The 20,160-nt window shown below is 45.3% G+C and overlaps 1 protein-coding gene and 1 long non-coding RNA gene across 2 annotated transcripts in view; both read right to left on the bottom strand.

Annotated features, from left to right (window-relative positions):
* Positions 1-233: 233 nt before the first annotated feature.
* Positions 234-20,160, bottom strand: part of colec10 (collectin sub-family member 10 (C-type lectin)) — a 20,572-nt gene continuing 645 nt past the window's right edge. Inside the window, exons 2-7 of the mRNA XM_052502471.1 lie at positions 16,559-16,630; positions 8,477-8,548; positions 3,905-3,958; positions 2,457-2,552; positions 1,398-1,718; positions 234-930 (exon numbers count right to left, since the gene is read on the bottom strand). Of these exons, the coding sequence (XP_052358431.1) occupies positions 842-930; positions 1,398-1,718; positions 2,457-2,552; positions 3,905-3,958; positions 8,477-8,548; positions 16,559-16,630 (704 nt within the window). The 3' untranslated portion in view covers positions 234-841. The remainder of the gene's footprint in view (positions 931-1,397; positions 1,719-2,456; positions 2,553-3,904; positions 3,959-8,476; positions 8,549-16,558; positions 16,631-20,160) is intronic.
* On the bottom strand, positions 4,191-5,177 carry LOC127919053 (uncharacterized). Its single transcript, XR_008101766.1, has 3 exons — positions 5,124-5,177; positions 4,760-4,863; positions 4,191-4,655 (listed from the first exon to the last, which is right to left on the bottom strand). It is a non-coding gene; the product is annotated as an uncharacterized LOC127919053 (long non-coding RNA).

A 20,160-nucleotide genomic window follows, 5' to 3' on the forward strand; every position in this document is an offset into this window, starting at 1 on the left:
TGCTGTTAGCAATGTTAGACAGAGTCGGTCCAATTCAGGACTGATCTATTTTCACTGGCTGCACTGGATTCCTAAAGTTACCGGTGCAGTGAATGTTTAGCTTTTTGGTTCCTCTCCAGGTTTCTTCCTTTCTTCTAGGGAGTTTTTCCTTGCCACTGTGCCACTGCTCACTAGAAACATAATCTTACCTGTTCTGATCTGATCTGAATAAATGGACAATCAAAATGAGGTGGTTGATTTGTATGGTGTTTTATTACAGAAAGGGAAAGGTGTTTATATGTCATCCCCAGAAAACAAAAGGCTGAAGTGTCAAAAGGGAAACCAGCTTTAAAAAACAACAACAAAACCAACAACACAAAACATTTTCTCCCCAATTTGAATCTTGTCTCATCACTGCAACTCTCCAACGGGTTCAACTGACAACCCGAGGTCAGTCTACAGGCGCCCGGGCCCGCCACAAGGAGGCGCTAGAGCGCGATGAGCCAAATATAGCCCCCTGGCCAAACCCCTCCTCTAACCCGGACGACACTGGGCCAATTGTGCACCGCCCTATCGGCCTCCCGGTCACGGCCGGTTGTGATACAGCCCGGGATCAAACCCGGGTCTGTAGTGACACCTCTAGCACTGCGATGCGGTGCTTTAGACCGCTACGCCACTCGGGAGGCCCCCATGGATACCAACTTTTATCTCTCATTAAAATCAATAGGCTAGGTTATATCAATGACCTTTGTCTAGTTACTATAAGGCTACATGTTTCACTATAGGTTAAAGTACTACTGGTTTCTGTCTTAGCATAAAGGTCTAATGTCCACGTCAACAACCTTCCACTGACTTGATGACATCACAGCACGGCGGCGAGACCTCTCCTGCTCTTCTTGAATTCGCACACGTAGTACATGGTGATGTCACACTCCACCTGGTTCCAGGTGCCTGTGGGTGATTTACAATCAGGAGGACTAGTCCAATTGGAAGTGTTGTTGATGGCGCGCCCCCCTTTGCTCAGACGTTGCCGACACGCATTCCAGGTCTCACAACACCTGGATAGGTATTTTTTTGAAGTATCGGGCTTGACTACATTCATTATGTCATAGCAATCTGGTACCAAGACGGCACGGTCGATGACGTGGCGCGCAACCATTGGCTGATACGTGCAACGTCTGAGCAAGGGAACAGAGCCGATATCTTGACTCTGAAATGGTACTAAGTCCAAATGTATTTATTGGCTGTGTCTAAAGTGGCACCCTATTCCCTAGTTTTATGCACTACGTTTGACCAGAGTAGTGCACTCTATAGGGCAGAGAATAGAGTGCCATTTCAGTGTTGCTCATTGATATCTAGAATTAGATTGTAGGACTAGTCAATCGTAGTGAGTACATGTTAAAATGTCCTTGCCATACCTGTGCTGACCATCTTCACACAGCTGGTGTTGGAAGGGGCCCCTGATGGCTCCTCTAGGCCCCAGGCGGTATAGTTCCTCACTGGGGTCAGGTCTGCGTAAACAGGCCCTCCCCCCTTCTGCCCAGCCTGCAGCCCGATGAAGACCTGGGTAAGGCCGGCCTGGGTGACGTAGTCTGCAATCAGGGTGTTGGTGTCTGTTGTTTTGGGCATGGCGAGCATACCGCCCCTCAGCTTACAGTTTATCAGAGCCTCTCGGTACTTTCTGGCCTCTTTCACAATCAGGTAAAATTTCTCCTCCGTTTCCTTAATGCCTAAAATGACTGAATATGACATATGAGATGTAATAAGTTGCAGTCTAAACTCCTTATTCATTCAATTCAATATAAGTAAAAACTCCTTATTCAATCCAAGTCAAAACGATATTTATTTGTGTTGTAGAATGACAGTTTGATTTACGTTCTGCCACACATTGGCTGAGATTGTCTTATTTTAGTTCAATTGGGGGCGTGTCACTAAATGACCAATAGGGGGCGCTGTGTTGAAGCCACCAGGCCTCCATAGGGGGCGTGTCACTAAATGACCAATAGGGGGCGCTGTGTTGAAGCCACCAGGCCTCCATAGGGTCACTAAATGACCAATAGGGGGTGCTGTGTTGAAGCCACCAGGCCTCCATAGGGGGCGTGTCACTAAATGACCAATAGGGGGCGCTGTGTTGAAGCCACCAGGCCTCCATAGGGGGCGTGTCACTAAATGACCAGGGGGCGTGTCACTAAATGACCAATAGGGGGCGCTGTGTTGAAGCCACCAGGCCTCCATAGGGTCACTAAATGACCAATAGGGGGTGCTGTGTTGAAGCCACCAGGCCTCCATAGGGGGCGTGTCACTAAATGACCAATAGGGGGCGCTGTGTTGAAGCCACCAGGCCTCCATAGGGTCACTAAATGACCAATAGGGGGTGCTGTGTTGAAGCCACCAGGCCTCCATAGGGGGCGTGTCACTAAATTGTTTTCTAATGATCTGAACTGAAATTATGATTTAAGCCGAATACAATGACTTACCATTTTTCACAAACTTGACTGCATTCTTCAGCTTTCTGACATTGATGTCCATCTGTCCAACGACCTTCCTGTACCTCCCACAGTCACATGTTGCCCCTGTCAGACATGCTTGTAGTCAGGTCCTGTCTTACAATAAACATCATTCTCTTTCAGGAAATCTCTTTTTGTAACTAGGCCAGTCCAGAATGTAAAGACACAACATTCTCTTTCAGGAAATCTCTTTTTGTAACTAGGCCAGTCCAGAATGTGAAGACACAACATTGTATGATAGTGACTTGGAGGTACTATCTCCAGTGGTTTGGAGGTACTGTCTCCAGTGGTTTGGAGGTACTATCTCCAGTGGTTTGGAGGTACTATCTCCAGTGACTTGGAGGTACTGTCTCCAGTGGTTTGGAGGTATTATCTCCAGTGGTTTGGAGGTACTGTCTCCAGTGGTTTGGAGGTACTGTCTCCAGTGGTTTGGAGGTACTGTCTCCAGTGGTTTGGAGGTACTGTCTCCAGTGGTTTGGAGGTACTGTCTCCAGTGGTTTAGAGGTACTGTCTCCAGTGGTTTGGAGGTACTGTCTCCAGTGGTTTGGAGGTGCTGTCTCCAGTGGTTTGGAGGTACTGTCTCCAGTGGTTTAGAGGTACCTTCTCCAGTGGTTTGGAGGTGCTGTCTCCAGTGACTTGGAGGTACTGTCTCCAGTGGTTTGGAGGTACTGTCTCCAGTGGTTTGGAGGTACTGTCTCCAGTGGTTTAGAGGTACTGTCTCCAGTGGTTTGGAGGTACTGTCTCCAGTGGTTTGGAGGTACTGTCTCCAGTGGTTTGGAGGTACTGTCTCCAGTGGTTTGGAGGTACTGTCTCCAGTGGTTTGGAGGTGCTGTCTCCAGTGACTTGGAGGTACTGTCTCCAGTGGTTTGGAGGTACTGTCTCCAGTGGTTTGGAGGTACTGTCTCCAGTGGTTTGGAGGTACTGTCTCCAGTGGTTTGGAGGTACTGTCTCCAGTGGTTTGAAGGTACTGTCTCCAGTGGTTTGGAGGTACTGTCTCCAGTGGTTTGGAGGTACTGTCTCCAGTGGTTTAGAGGTACTGTCTCCAGTGGTTTGGAGGTACTGTCTCCAGTGGTTTGGAAACATACATTACCAGTCAAAAGTCTGGACAAACCTGCTCATTCAAGGGCTTTTCTTTGTTTTTACTATTTTCTACATTGTAGAATAAGACATCAAAACTGTGAAATAACACATATGGAATCATGTAGTAACCCCAAAAAGGGTTTAACAAATCAAGATAGATTTTAGATTCTTCAAAGTAGAAACCCTTTGCCTGATGACAGCTTTGCCCACTCTTGGCATTCTCTCAACCAGCTTCACCTGGAATGCTTCTTCCAACAGTCATGAAGGAGTTCCCACATATCCAGTGGTTTGGAAACATACACAAACAAAGAACGAGGCTAAATAATGTACTAACTCACCTGTTTTCCCTTTCAGTCCAGAGGGTCCATCAACTCCTGCATCTCCTGCGTCTCCTGGAGTTAACATGTACAGTTACACTACACATACGGGACAGCAGCATAGTCCACGGAGGATAGAGACCAGACATATACATTTTGTGGAGTAGACGTCTGCTTCAGGAGGAAAACTATTTGCACTGGTAAGATATCACCACTAGACAGCAGCACTCCACAGTGCTTCACTTCATAGAGCAGAGATGTGGCAGGAGAGGGAATCAACCTCTCTCGACACTAGGTGTTTTACCTCCTAACTGACAGGAAGGAGAATCAACCTCTCTCTACACTAGGTGTTTTACCTCCTAACTGACAGGAAGGAGAATCAACCTCTCTCTACACTAGGTGTTTTACCTCCTAACTGACAGGAAGGAGAATCAACCTCTCTCTACACTAGGTGTTTTACCTCCTAACTGACAGGAAGGAGAATCAACCTCTCTCTACACTAGGTGTTTTACCTCCTAACTGACAGGAAGGAGAATCAACCTCTCTCTACACTAGGTGTTTTACCTCCTAACTGACAGGAAGGAGAATCAACCTCTCTCTACACTAGGTGTTTTACCTCCTAACTGACAGGAAGGAGAATCAACCTCTCTCTACACTAGGTGTTTTATCTCCTAACGGACAGGAAGGAGAATCAACCTCTCTCTACACTAGGTGTTTTATCTCCTAACTGACAGGAAGGAGAATCAACCTCTCTCTACACTAGGTGTTTTATCTCCTAACTGACAGGAAGGAGATTCAACCTCTCTCTACACTAGGTGTTTTATCTCCTAACTGACAGGAAGGAGAATCAACCTCTCTCTACACTAGGTGTTTTACCTCCTAACTGACAGGAAGGAGAATCAACCTCTCTCTACACTAGGTGTTTTACCTCCTAACTGACAGGAAGGAGAATCAACCTCTCTCTACACTAGGTGTTTTATCTCCTAACTGACAGGAAGGAGAATCACCCTCTCTCGACACTAAGTGTTTTACCTCCTAACTGACAGGAAGGAGAATCAACCTCTCTCTACACTAGGTGTTTTATCTCCTAACTGACAGGAAGGAGAATCAACCTCTCTCTACACTAGGTGTTTTACCTCCTAACTGACAGGAAGGAGAATCAACCTCTCTCTACACTAGGTGTTTTACCTCCTAACTGACAGGAAGGAGAATCACCCTCTCTCGACACTAGGTGTTTTACCTCCTAACTGACAGGAAGGAGAATCAACCTCTCTCTACACTAGGTGTTTTATCTCCTAACTGACAGGAAGGTGATTCAACTTCTCTCTATACTAGGTGTTTTACCTCCTAACTGACAGGAAGTAGAATCAACCTCTCTCTACACTAGGTGTTTTATCTCCTAACTGACAGGAAGGAGAATCAACCTCTCTACACTAGGTGTTTTATCTCCTAACTGACAGGAAGGGGAATCAACCTCTCTACACTAGGTGTTTTATCTCCTAACTGAGAGGAAGGAGAATCAACCTCTCTCTACACTAGGTGTTTTATCTCCTAACTGACAGGAAGGAGAATCAACCTCTCTCTACACTAGGTGTTTTACCTCCTAACTGACAGGAAGGAGAATCAACCTCTCTCTACACTAGGTGTTTTACCTCCTAACTGACAGGAAGGAGAATCAACCTCTCTCTACACTAGGTGTTTTACCTCCTAACTGACAGGAAGGAGAATCAACCTCTCTCTACACTAGGTGTTTTATCTCCTAACTGGCAGTTTATAAATTAGGGGAAGTAAGTAGATTACCAACACAACACAGGTTGCTTTTATGACCGTTGGAACCGGAGGGCAATAATGTGTAGGTGTCACATTATCGTGTCACAAAATAGCTGAAGGATCTGAGATTTTGACTGAGATTGATATGAAGGCTTTTCTCTTGACTTGATACAGCTTCATGAAATACCCTTTATTTCCCCACAGTTACCTGGGACAATAGTACCAGCATAGTGTTTTTATATATTAACCCAAATATGGACATGTTTTGATTATTGTTAAGACTTAACCTACTAAATTCATAGTGTCATTATGTGTCTGCTAAGTGAGGTCTGGATTTCTGTAGGTCTGTCAGAGCATTTCAGACAGGATTGACCAGACTCTTTCTGAAGAGCTGTCAAAGCATTACAGACAGGATTGACCAGACTCTTTCTGAAGAGCTGTCAAAGCATTACAGACAGGATTGACCAGACTCTTTCTGTAGGTCTGTCAGAGCATTTCAGACAGGATTGACCAGACTCTTTCTGAAGAGCTGTCAAAGCATTACAGACAGGATTGACCAGACTCTTTCTGAAGAGCTGTCAAAGCATTACAGACAGGATTGACCAGACTCTTTCTGTAGGTCTGTCAGAGCATTTCAGACAGGATTGACCAGACTCTTTCTGAAGAGCTGTCAAAGCATTACAGACAGGATTGACCAGACTCTTTCTGTAGGTCTGTCAGAGCATTTCAGACAGGATTGACCAGACTCTTTCTGAAGAGCTGTCAAAGCATTACAGACAGGATTGACCAGACTCTTTCTGAAGAGCTGTCAAAGCATTACAGACAGGATTGACCAGACTCTTTCTGTAGGTCTGTCAGAGCATTACAAACAGGATTGACCAGACTCTTTCTGTAGGTCTGTCAGAGCATTACAAACAGGATTGACCAGACTCTTTCTGAAGAGCTGTCAAAGCATTACAGACAGGATTGACCAGACTCTTTCTGTAGGTCTGTCAGAGCATTTCAGACAGGATTGACCAGACTCTTTCTGAAGAGCTGTCAAAGCATTACAAACAGGATTGACCAGACTCTTTCTGTAGGTCTGTCAGAGCATTACAGACAGGATTGACCAGACTCTTTCTGTAGGTCTGTCAGAGCATTACAGACAGGATTGACCAGACTCTTTCTGTAGGTCTGTCAGAGCATTACAAACAGGATTGACCAGACTCTTTCTGTAGGTCTGTCAGAGCATTACAGACAGGATTGACCAGACTCTTTCTGTAGGTCTGTCAGAGCATTACAGACAGGATTGACCAGACTCTTTCTGTAGGTCTGTCAGAGCATTACAGACAGGATTGACCAGACTCTTTCTGAAGAGCTGTCAAAGCATTACAGACAGGATTGACCAGACTCTTTCTGTAGGTCTGTCAGAGCATTACAAACAGGATTGACCAGACTCTTTCTGTAGGTCTGTCAGAGCATTTCAGACAGGATTGACCAGACTCTTTCTGAAGAGCTGTCAAAGCATTACAGACAGGATTGACCAGACTCTTTCTGTAGGTCTGTCAGAGCATTACAGACAGGATTGACCAGACTCTTTCTGTAGCTCTGTCAAAGCATTACAGACAGGATTGACCAGACTCTTTCTGTAGGTCTGTCAGAGCATTTCAGACAGGATTGACCAGACTCTTTCTGTAGCTCTGTCAAAGCATTACAGACAGGATTGACCAGACTCTTTCTGTAGGTCTGTCAGAGCATTTCAGACAGGATTGACCAGACTCTTTCTGTAGCTCTGTCAGAGCATTACAGGCAGGATTGACCAGACTCTTTCTGTAGCTTTGTCAAAGCATTTCAGGCAGGATTGACCAGACTCTTTCTGTAGCTTTGTCAAAGCATTACAGGCAGGATTGACCAGACTCTTTCTGTAACTCTGTCAAAGCATTTCATACTACAGGCAGGCCAGGCTAGAGCACTGTAACCCCTGTCTGTCTCATACTACAGGCCAGGCTAGAGCACTGTAACCCCTGTCTGTCTGATACTACAGGCAGGCCAGGCTAGAGCACTGTAACCCCTGTCTGTCTGATACTACAGGCCAGGCTAGAGCACTGTAACCCCTGTCTGTCTGATACTACAGGCCAGGCTAGAGCACTGTAACCCCTGTCTGTCTGATACTACAGGCCAGGCTAGAGCACTGTAACCCCTGTCTGTCTGATACTACAGGCAGGCCAGGCTAGAGCAAATGATCAAAGAATGGAAAGATTTCAAATAGTATTTGAACCCAGGTCTGTCTAACAGATGCATCAACAACCCGAGTTGAAGGGTTGAATGGGAAGAGAGGCTGAATACATTGGATAAAAACTAAACAAGTACCTGTTTATGTAAAACAAACTTGATGAAGGTCTCTCCCAGGTAGTTTGGGTCTGGCAGTGTGTCTCTGTGGCTAAGGCCTAATGGCACCCTATTCCCTGTATAGTGCACTACTTTCGACCAGTCCTATGGGTAGTAGTGCACTACTTTCGACCAGTCCTATGGGTAGTAGTGCACTACTTTCAACCAGCCCTATGGGTAGTAGTGCACTACTTTCGACCAGTCCTATGGGTAGTAGTGCACTACTTTCAACCAGTCCTATGGGTAGTAGTGCACTACTTTCGACCAGCCCTATGGGTAGTAGTGCACTACTTTCAACCAGCCCTATGGGTAGTAGTGCACTACTTTTAACCAGTCATATGGCTGAATAGGGTGTCAGTAGAGACACAGCCTCTGTATCATTGGCCTGAGATGCAGCCAGAACAGTTTTCTTCTCCGTAAGCAGAATATTTCTCAGTCTGATTACTAAATGATTACCTTTGTCTCCAGCAGGACCCATCTTCCCCGTCCGGCCATGCTCTCCTTTATCTCCGAGCTCCCCTGTCAGACCTGAGATAGAGGGTAGGAGAAGACTGGTGAACTGCCAGACCTATGACAGAGGGTAGGAGAAGACTGGTGAACTGCCAGACCTGAGACAGAGGGTAGGAGAAGACTGGTGAACTGCCAGACCTGAGACAGAGGGTAGGAGAAGACTGGTGAACTGCCAGACCTGAGACAGAGGGTAGGAGAAGACTGGTGAACTGCCAGACCTATGACAGAGGGTAGGAGAAGACTGGTGAACTGCCAGACCTGAGACAGAGGGTAGGAGAAGACTGGTGAACTGCCAGACCTGAGACAGAGGGTGGGAGAAGACTGGTGAACTGCCAGACCTATGACAGAGGGTAGGAGAAGACTGGTGAACTGCCAGACCTGAGACAGAGGGTAGGAGAAGACTGGTGAACTGCCAGACCTGAGACAGAGGGTAGGAGAAGACTGGTGAACTGCCAGACCTGAGACAGAGGGTAGGAGAAGACTGGTGAACTGCCAGACCTGAGACAGAGGGTAGGAGAAGACTGGTGAACTGCCAGACCTGAGACAGAGGGTAGGAGAAGACTGGTGAACTGCCAGACCTGAGACAGAGGGTAGGAGAAGACTGGTGAACTGCCAGACCTGAGACAGAGGGTAGGAGAAGACTGGTGAACTGCCAGACCTGAGACAGAGGGTAGGAGAAGACTGGTGAACTGCCAGACCTGAGACAGAAGGTAGGAGAAGACTGGTGAACTGCCAGACCTGAGACAGAGGGTAGGAGAAGACTGGTGAACTGCCAGACCTGAGACAGAGGGTAGGAGAAGACTGGTGAACTGCCAGACCAAAAGGAATCTGTAAATAGGTAGAGAGAGTTTTGTTTTTTTAGGTCTGTTTCTTTATTGCTGTTTTCTTATGGTTTGTATGGCAGTTAGGCTACTGATGGAATTTAAAGAGAGAAAATCAAGGCCAGAGAGAGAGAGAGGAGGGAGAGTTTTTCACTTTATATATTCACTTTGTATGTTGTCTACCTCACTTGCTTTGGCAATGTTAACACATGTTTCCCATGCCAATAAAGCCCTTGAATTGAATTTAATTGAGTGGGAGAGAGAAACTAAAGGCCAGAGAGAGAGAGAGAGAGGGGAGGGAGAGGGGGAGAGAGAAACTAAAGGCCAGAGAGAGAGGGGAGGGAGAGAGGGGGAGAGAGAAACTAAAGGCCAGAGAGAGAGAGGGGAGGGGAGAGGGGAGAGAGAAACTAAAGGCCAGAGAGAGAGAGGGGAGGGAGAGGGGGAGAGAGAAACTAAAGGCCAGAGAGAGAGAGAGAGAGGGGAGGGAGAGGGGGAGAGAGAAACTAAAGGCCAGAGAGAGAGAGAGGGGGAGGGAGAGGGGAGAGAGAAACTAAAGGCCAGAGAGAGAGAGGGGAGGGAGAGAGGGGGAGAGAGAAACTAAAGGCCAGAGAGAGAGAGAGGGGAGGGAGAGGGGGAGAGAGAAACTAAAGGCCAGAGAGAGAGAGAGAGAGAGGGGAGGGAGAGAGGGGAGAGAGAAACAAAAGGCCAGAGAGAGAGAGAGAGAGAAACTAAAGGCCAGAGGAGAGAGGGGAGAGAGAGAGAGAAACTAAAGGCCAGAGAGAGAGAGAGAGAGGGGAGAGGGGGAGAGAGAAACTAAAGGCCAGAGAGAGAGAGAGGGGGGGGAGGGAGAGGGGGAGAGAGAAAGGGGGAGAGAGAAACTAAAGGCCAGAGAGAGAGAGAGGGGGGAGGGAGAGAGGGGGAGAGAGAAACTAAAGGCCAGAGAGAGAGAGGGGGGGGAGGGGGAGAGAGAAACAAAAGGCCAGAGAGAGAGGGGAGGGGGAGGGAGAGAGAAAGGGGGAGAGAGAAACTAAAGGCCAGAGAGAGAGAGGGGGAGGGGGAGAGAGAAACTAAAGGCCAGAGAGAGAGGGGAGAGAGAGAAACTAAAGGCCAGAGAGAGAGAGGGGAGGGAGAGGGGGAGAGAGAAACTAAAGGCCAGAGAGAGAGAGAGGGGGAGGGAGAGGGGGAGAGAGAAACTAAAGGCCAGAGAGAGAGAGAGGGGAGGGAGAGGGGGAGAGAGAAACTAAAGGCCAGAGAGAGGGGGGGAGGGGAGAGGGGAGAGAGAAACTAAAGGCCAGAGAGAGAGAGGGGAGGGGGGAGGGGGGAGAGAAAGAAAGGCCAAAGGCCAGAGAGAGAGGGGGGGAGAGAGGGAGGGAGAGAGGGGGAGCCAGAGAGAGGGAGGGAGAGGGGGAGAGAGAAACTAAAGGCCAGAGAGAGAGGGGAGGGAGAGGGGGAGAGAGAAACTAAAGGCCAGAGAGAGAGAGGGGGGGGAGGGAGAGAGGGGGAGAGAGAAAGGGGGAGAGAGAAACTAAAGGCCAGAGAGAGAGGGGAGGGAGAGGGGGAGAGAGAAACTAAAGGCCAGAGAGAGAGGGGGAGAGAGAAAGGGGGAGAGAGAAACTAAAGGCCAGAGAGAGAGGGGAGGGAGAGGGGGAGAGAGAAAGGGGGAGAGAGAAACTAAAGGCCAGAGAGAGAGAGAGGAGAGGGGGAGAGAGAAGGAGGGGGAGAGTGAGACGGGGAGAGGGCGGAGGGAGGGAGAGAGGGGGGAGAAAAATGGGAGGAGAGATAGAGAAGGTGGAGAGAAGGAGAGAGAGAGAGAGAGAGGGGGGTCTGAGAGGGGGGAGAAGGGGGGAGTGAGGGGAGAGTGAGAGGGTGGAGAAAGAGAAAGAGGGGGAGAGGAAGAGGGGGGAGAGAGAGAGAGATCTTGGGGGAGAGAGAGACCCAACCAAATTAGACCCAACAAAATCGTGAGAAAACAAAAAGATAATTACTTGACACATGGAAATAAACAGTGCAAACTGGAATGCTATTTGGCCTTAAACAGAGAGTTCACAGTGGCAGAATACTTGACCACCGTGACTGACCCAAAATTAAGGAAAGCTTTGACTATGTACAGACTCAGTGAGCATAGCCTTGCTATTGAAACAGGCCGCCGTAGACAGACCTGGCTCTCAAGAGAAGACAGGCTATGTGCTCACTGCCCACAAAATGAGGTGGAAACTGAGCTGCACTTCCTAACCTCCTGCCAAATGTATAACCATTTTAGAGACACATAGTTCCCTCAGATCACACAGATCCACAAAGAATTTGAAAAACAAACCCAATTTTGATAAACTCCCATATCTACTGGGTGAAATACCACAGTGTGACATCACAGCAGCAAGATTTGTGACCTGTTGCCACAAGAAAAGGGCAACCAGTGAAGAACAAACACCATTGTAATTACAACCCATATTTATGTTTATTTATTTTCCCTTTTCTACATTAACTATTTGCACATCATTACAACACTGTATATAGACATAATATGACATTTGAAATGTCTTTATTGTTTTGGAACTTTTGTGAGTGTAATGTTTACTGTTAATTTTGATTGTTTATTTCACTTTTGTTTATTATCTACTTCACTTGCTTTGGCGATGTTAACACATTTGTCCCGTGCCAATGAAGAGCCTTGAATTGAATTGAGAGAGACGGATTGGGACATCTGCTTTTTATGCCAGAGCCGCTCTGCCAGGATCAAAATGAGTATTTCCTCAGTAAATATTCAGCTGCAAATGGATAGTAGTTGAAATAATAACTGATGCAGGACCCCCTTCCCAAAAGCCTGTACCACACATGAACCGTCTAGCACCGGTCAATATTGTTTTTCACAATGTATTTCAGCCATGTCCATTTGGATTGAATTGTAATTATTTTGTATCTTCACAGATTGTATAAAGCCTTGTTTTATTTCTCCAGGTTGTGAGATCTTATGGTGTTTTTCCAAATTAGACCGACTTTGGGGTTTTGTTCAACCTAGCATATGTACAGCTCAAGTATTTTAGTCATCATCATTTTTTAGCATAATTTCAGCTGACTGACAATTTCCTAACACACGGAAACATTTCTCAACATGGAACATCATCATTATGGTGTCTGCTTTCATATTCTAGCAGGTGGGACATTTCAAATGATAGGCTGAACGTGAAGAGATGGTTTGATTTAGTCAGGAACGGTCATTATAAAACTGGTTGTTTGGATCCTGGATGCTGATTGGACGAGCCGGTCACAGACACACCTATGCCTGATAACGCTTCCCTCAGAAAAGTATCCCTGCGCCTCCATAAAACGATGATGATCGTGTTGCTGGCCGAATCATTTCTTGTATTTATCCCAACTCGCACATGATTTCCCCTTGCTTCCAGCCTAGCTTGGTACAGCGGGGGATAATATACGCCTAGATGTCTGTCTGTTAGACTTCGGGAAATAGTGTTAAACTTTTGAATTTAGTACCATACGGTGAACCGTGCCCAGACGAGACCAGACAACTTTTTCTGAGACAGTCGAAATCACACATCAACGTCAGTATCATGGACATATCCAAGTAAATGCCAATAGAAAAAAAAGAAGCTCAAACAAACGAAAATGCAGTTTGTGTACTGTTATTCAAGGTTCAATGTTTTGACGTGACTGAGTTAGCTGAAGTTGTTAGCAATCTAAAGTGACGAGAACGGATGACCAGTCCTTTTGCATAGCAACTATGCAAAAATAATTTACAACTGGTTCACGTCTGTAGCAACATGACCAAAATAACTAACACCCAGATTATTCTGGTGGAATCATTCAATTTGTATGTAATGACTTATCCAAATAACTTTTTTTTAAATGAAAATATGTAACCATTGTTATTTTCAATATGTTGGTAAGAATTTTATAAAAGCAATAAAGGCACACAAGGCAGTGGCTTATCGCATCGAGCCGAACAATACCATTTACCTGCTGTGACTGTAGTCGTGATATTACACTGCCTCTTGCACCTTATTGATTAATTATCCACTACCGATACAGGTCTGATTATTGATTAATTATCCACTACCGATACAGGTCTGATTATTGATTAATTATCCACTACCGATACAGGTCTGATTATTGATTAATTATCCACTACCGATACAGGTCTGATTATTGATTAATTATCCACTACCGATACAGGTCTGATTAATGATTAATTATCCACTACCGATACAGGTCTGATTACTGATTAATTATCCACTACAGATACAGGTCTGATTACTGATTAATTATCCACTACAGATACAGGTCTGATTATTGATTAATTATCCACTACCGATACAGGTCTGATTACTGATTAATTATCCACTACAGATACAGGTCTGATTACTGATTAATTATCCACTACCGATACAGGTCTGATTATTGATTAATTATCCACTACAGATACAGGTCTGATTACTGATTAATTATCCACTACCGATACAGGTCTGATTACTGATTAATTATCCACTACCGATAGAGGTCTGATTATTGATTAATTATCCACTACCGATACAGGTCTGATTACTGATTAATTATCCACTACCGATACAGGTCTGATTATTGATTAATTATCCACTACCGATACAGGTCTGATTATTGATTAATTATCCACTACCGATACAGGTCTGATTATTGATTAATTATCCACTACCGATACAGGTCTGATTATTGATTAATTATCCACTACCGATACAGGTCTGATTATTGATTAATTATCCACTACCGATACAGGTCTGATTATTGATTAATTATCCACTACCGATACAGGTCTGATTACTGATTAATTATCCACTACCGATACAGGTCTGATTATTGATTAATTATCCACTACCGATACAGGTCTGATTACTGATTAATTATCCACTACCGATACAGGTCTGATTATTGATTAATTATCCACTACCGATACAGGTCTGATTATTGATTAATTATCCACTACCGATACAGGTCTGATTATTGATTAATTATCCACTACCGATACAGGTCTGATTACTGATTAATTATCCACTACCGATACAGGTCTGATTACTGATTAATTATCCACTACCGATACAGGTCTGATTATTGATTAATTATCCACTACCGATACAGGTCTGATTATTGATTAATTATCCACTACCGATACAGGTCTGATTATTGATTAATTATCCACTACCGATACAGGTCTGATTATTGATTAATTATCCACTACCGATACAGGTCTGATTATTGATTAATTATCCACTACCGATACAGGTCTGATTATTGATTAATTATCCACTACCGATACAGGTCTGATTACTGATTAATTATCCACTACCGATACAGGTCTGATTATTGATTAATTATCCACTACCGATACAGGTCTGATTATTGATTAATTATCCACTACCGATACAGGTCTGATTATTGATTAATTATCCACTACCGATACAGGTCTGATTATTGATTAATTATCCACTACCGATACAGGTCTGATTATTGACATTTTCTCACTAATATTGCCTAAGTTTAACCGGCAGTCAGAAGTTCAAGATGTCATTCTCTCATTTCACTTCCTCCTTTTCAAAGGCCAACCGGTGTCTAATGACTCTCCTTCTCCCAGGTGCTGAAGGCACCAGCAGCAGATGCTCAGGAAAGGTTCAGAGAAAACTTTAGTTTAGTGGCACAAATTACACCCTATTCCCAAATACCTACACAGTGCACTGCTTTTGACCAGAGCCGTATGGGTCCTCGTCAAAAGTACTGTATTATTTAGGGAAAATGTGGCACCATTTATGATGCATTTTAGTTTAGTGACCCTTTCACGCAATGTAAAATTAAAGGCAATTACAAATTTGGCTTCAGTCAATCTTAGCTTAATCAACGGCAGTAGTATGTGCAGTGGATATTTTAAACTCACTTTGATGGTTAGTAACCCTCTTTAAGCCCCATTTATATTTTAAAATTACTCTGACATCTCTTAGTAAATGACCTGTAAAGGAAACTTTGATCAAGCTGAGTATTTACTGTACTGTCGTGTAATGGATTTATAACGCATTACGTTATGGTGAACATACATCAAATCCAACCGAACAACAAACCTATACAGGAAACCAACACTGTTAGTTTTGTTATACACTGTGGGGTGAAGTTGAAAAAACAAGTCAACAAGTTTGCTTTGTTCTTTCTTTTTTTGGGGGGGGGATGACTCCCAACGGTCCTGGCTGGCATTTGTCTCTGTCTGTTGGTCCGATGATAGAGGTGTGTGTTTGTGAAAGAGGCCAGCCAGAAGTTCATTTAGCGCCTGGCCCTGCCTCCCTGTCTCCTACGTCCACCTCCCACAGAACATATCTGGTGCTGCCGCCGACCGTTTGGCCGCCATACTGCAGCAGCAGCGATTAACACGTCTGCTCTGATGTGACTTCCTTCAAGGAAGAGCAGAGAGTCGGGCTCACGGAGGCTGCCTGGTCTGGCCCAGGTCTGGCTCCATTGTAAATCAGCTCACTGCCGGTGCCAATCAGACCTCACTCACAGTCAGAGTCAGACACCGTGCTGCTTCTGAATCTAGAAAGACTGGGGGGGGATAGCTAGTCTGTTCTGCTTTTGAGTCTAGAGTATTGAGTGCTTATATAGGCATTTACCTTCAACTGAGGAGGTTTACATACCTTGAACTCTGAGGACTTACTCTGCGGTGAGCAGTGGTGGAAAATGTGTCATCTGCCAGATCAGAGGAAGTGGGAATGACGACGGATATTTCTCTTGATAAGTGTGTGAATTGGACCCTTTTCCTGTCCTGCTAAGCATTAAAAAATGTAACGAGTACTTTTGGGTGTCAGGGAAAATGTATGGAGTTAAATTTTCTTCAGGAAGTGAGTGAAATAAAAGTTTAAGTTGTCAAAATTATAAATAGTAAAGTACAGATACCCCGAAAATAACATAAGTAGTACTTTAAAGTATTTTTACTTAAGTACTTTAAACCACTACGCGTGGGAGTATACAAAACACCTCAGCTCACTTAGACACTTAACAAACTCTGTTTAGATACTCTGTTTAAAACCGTCAAGACAACAATTTAAAAACGATTTAAAAAAGGATCAGTAGAACATGCCGGAAAGTTGAATCAACTCTCTGGCTTTTATACCACTTCCTTTTAATTCCTCAATGATTCATGTATTTTAATATTAAACCAATAAAAGATATATAAAGGAGGAACCTAGTAGTCCTGGTGGGCCGGTCTTTCCCAGCCGTCCCTGGTCTCCCTCGCCTCCCCCTTCACCCAGGTCTCCTGTTAGGAGAGGAAGAAACGTTAAGATGAGATTCAGCAACTCTTGGGAGGCCAACGGAAGTCAATTTAAAAAAGCTTCTTTATTGTTGCACGTAAAACCAATGTATTTCGGCTTTTGGCCTTCAAGGTTTTTTTTTACAAAATGGCCTCCTATGAACTCAGGGACCAATCACAACGAGGGGAAGAAAAAGCATATAACCCATTTTATGACAATGCAATAAATATGTCAAGCAAAGAGAAGAGACCCGCCAATAAGAGACAAGAGGTTTGTTCAGTGGACTGAAAGGCTCCCATTTGACCTGAGGAAACCTGACTCAGTAGGGCCTTGGCTTCTCTGTGCCTGGTTTACAGGTTCACTGACTTCAAGACAAACCATAGCCGTTCTTTCTCGGTCCATATAGACACTGCTGTTTGGGATGGGTCTTATCTAAATAAACTCCTCTATTGTGAAGCAGCTGTTTCAATACAGACAGTCAGCCAGACAGTCATAGTGGCCACTTCTCTGGCGCTAGCAATAGCACGCAAAACAAAATGAAACATTTCCTTGTGTATAAATTACTCATGACATACAGTATATACTCCTCCTAAAATCCCCAAATAAGTATTACCTCTACTGTCTAAGGGTGTTAGTTATAGTCCAACCTACACAGCCAACACCGTGTTAATACTGCACAACACTACAACAGTAGCAGCCTCTCATACCAACCATGTCTTAAGGCTGTTGGCCCAATAAAGGAGATGGAAGTGACGGTACTGTTTCAACACATGGTTATTGTTTAATACCAGCAGGGTTTCTGTACGAAACAAGCTACTGTTGTAGTGAAACAACAAAACAGCAACCCGAGGCATTCTGTCTCCATTAACCAGGCTGCATCACAACCGGCCGTGACTGGGAGTCCCATAGGCCTGGTTTAACATGGTGCAGACAGATCATTCTGTCTCCATTAACCAGGCTGTATCACAACCGGCCGTGACTGGGAGTCCCATAGGCCTGGTTTAACATGGTGCAGACAGATCATTCTGTCTCCATTAACCAGGCTGTATCACAACCGGCCGTGACTGGGAGTCCCACAGGCCTGGTTTAACATGGTGCAGACAGATCATTCTGTCTCCATTAACCAGGCTGTATCACAACCGGCCGTGACTGGGAGTCCCACAGGCCTGGTTTAACATGGTGCAGACAGATCATTCTGTCTCCATTAACCAGGCTGTATCACAACCGGCCGTGACTGAGTCCCACAGGCCTGGTTTAACATGGTGCAGACAGATCATGCTGTCTCCATTAACCAGGCTGTATCACAACCGGCCGTGACTGGGAGTCCCATAGGCCTGGTTTAACATGGTGCAGACAGATCATGCTGTCTCCATTAACCAGGCTGTATCACAACCGGCCGTGACTGGGAGTCCCATAGGCCTGGTTTAACATGGTGCAGACAGATCATTCTGTCTCCATTAACCAGGCTGTATCACAACCGGCCGTGACTGGGAGTCCCATAGGCCTGGTTTAACATGGTGCAGACAGATCATTCTGTCTCCATTAACCAGGCTGTATCACAACCGGCCGTGACTGGGAGTCCCATAGGCCTGGTTTAACATGGTGCAGACAGATCATGCTGTCTCCATTAACCAGGCTGTATCACAACCGGCCGTGACTGGGAGTCCCATAGGCCTGGTTTAACATGGTGCAGACAGATCATGCTGTCTCCATTAACCAGGCTGTATCACAACCGGCCGTGACTGGGAGTCCCATAGGCCTGGTTTAACATGGTGCAGACAGATCATGCTGTCTCCATTAACCAGGCTGTATCACAACCGGCCGTGACTGGGAGTCCCATAGGCCTGGTTTAACATGGTGCAGACAGATCATGCTGTCTCCATTAACCAGGCTGTATCACAACCGGCCGTGACTGGGAGTCCCATAGGCCTGGTTTAACATGGTGCAGACAGATCATGCTGTCTCCATTAACCAGGCTGTATCACAACCGGCCGTGACTGGGAGTCCCATAGGCCTGGTTTAACATGGTGCAGACAGATCATGCTGTCTCCATTAACCAGGCTGTATCACAACCGGCCGTGACTGGGAGTCCCATAGGCCTGGTTTAACATGGTGCAGACAGATCATGCTGTCTCCATTAACCAGGCTGTATCACAACCGGCCGTGACTGGGAGTCCCATAGGCCTGGTTTAACATGGTGCAGACAGATCATGCTGTCTCCATTAACCAGGCTGTATCACAACCGGCCGTGATTGGGCAGCGTACAATTGGTCCAGCGTCGTCCGGGTTTGGCCGTTGTAGGCCGCCATTGTAAATAATTGTAAATAATGACTTGCCTCGTTAAATAAAGGTTAAATAGAATATTTTAAAATAAAAATGAACCACCTGGTTTAACATGGTGCAGACAGATCATGCTATAGTGGTTCTGTAGCTCAGTTGGTAGAGCATGGCGCTTGTAACATCAGGGTAGTGGGTTCGATTAAACCCATGGGTAGAATGTATGCACACATGACTGTAAGTCGCGTTTGGATTTTAAATGGCATATATTATTATATATATATACTATCTCCATTATAACCGCCTGGTTTAACACGGTGCAGACAGATCATGCTATCTCCATTTTAACCGCCTGGTTTAACACGGTGCAGACAGATCATGCTATCTCCATTTTAACCGCCTGGTTTAACACGGTGCAGACAGATCATGCTATCTCCATTTTAACCGCCTGGTTTAACACGGTGCAGACAGATCATGCTATCTCCATTATAAACGCCTGGTTTAACACGGTGCAGACAGATCATGCTATCTCCATTATAACCACCTGGTTTAACACGGTGCAGACAGATCATGTTATCTCCATTATAACCACCTGGTTTAACACGGTGCAGACAGATCATGCTATCTCCATTATAACCACCTGGTTTAACACGGTGCAGACAGATCATGCTATCTCCATTATAACCGCCTGGTTTAACAGGTGCAGACAGATCATGCTATCTCCATTATAACCGACTGGTTTAACATGGTGCAGACAGATCATGCTATCTCCATTATAACCACCTGGTTTAACATGGTGCAGACAGATCATGCTATTCCATTATAACTGCCTGGTTTAACACGGTGCAGACAGATCATGCTATCACCATTATAACCGCCTGGTTTAACACGGTGCAGACAGATCATGCTATCTCCGTTATAACCACCTGGTTTAACACGGTGCAGACAGATCATGCTATCTTCATTTTAACCGCCTGGTTTAACACGGTGCAGACAGATCATGCTATCTCCATTATAACCGCCTGGTTTAACATGGTGCAGACAGATCATGCTATCTCCATTATAACCACCTGGTTTAACATGGTGCAGACAGATCATGCTATCTCCATTATAACCACCTGGTTTAACACGGTGCAGACAGATCATGCTATCTCCATTATAACCGCCTGGTTTAACACGGTGCAGACAGATCATGCTATCTCCATTATAACCGCCTGGTTTAACACGGTGCAGACAGATCATGCTATCTCCATTATAA

Source organism: Oncorhynchus keta, unplaced genomic scaffold (genome assembly GCF_023373465.1).
Source record: "Oncorhynchus keta strain PuntledgeMale-10-30-2019 unplaced genomic scaffold, Oket_V2 Un_contig_15588_pilon_pilon, whole genome shotgun sequence".
Classification (NCBI taxonomy): domain Eukaryota; kingdom Metazoa; phylum Chordata; class Actinopteri; order Salmoniformes; family Salmonidae; genus Oncorhynchus; species Oncorhynchus keta.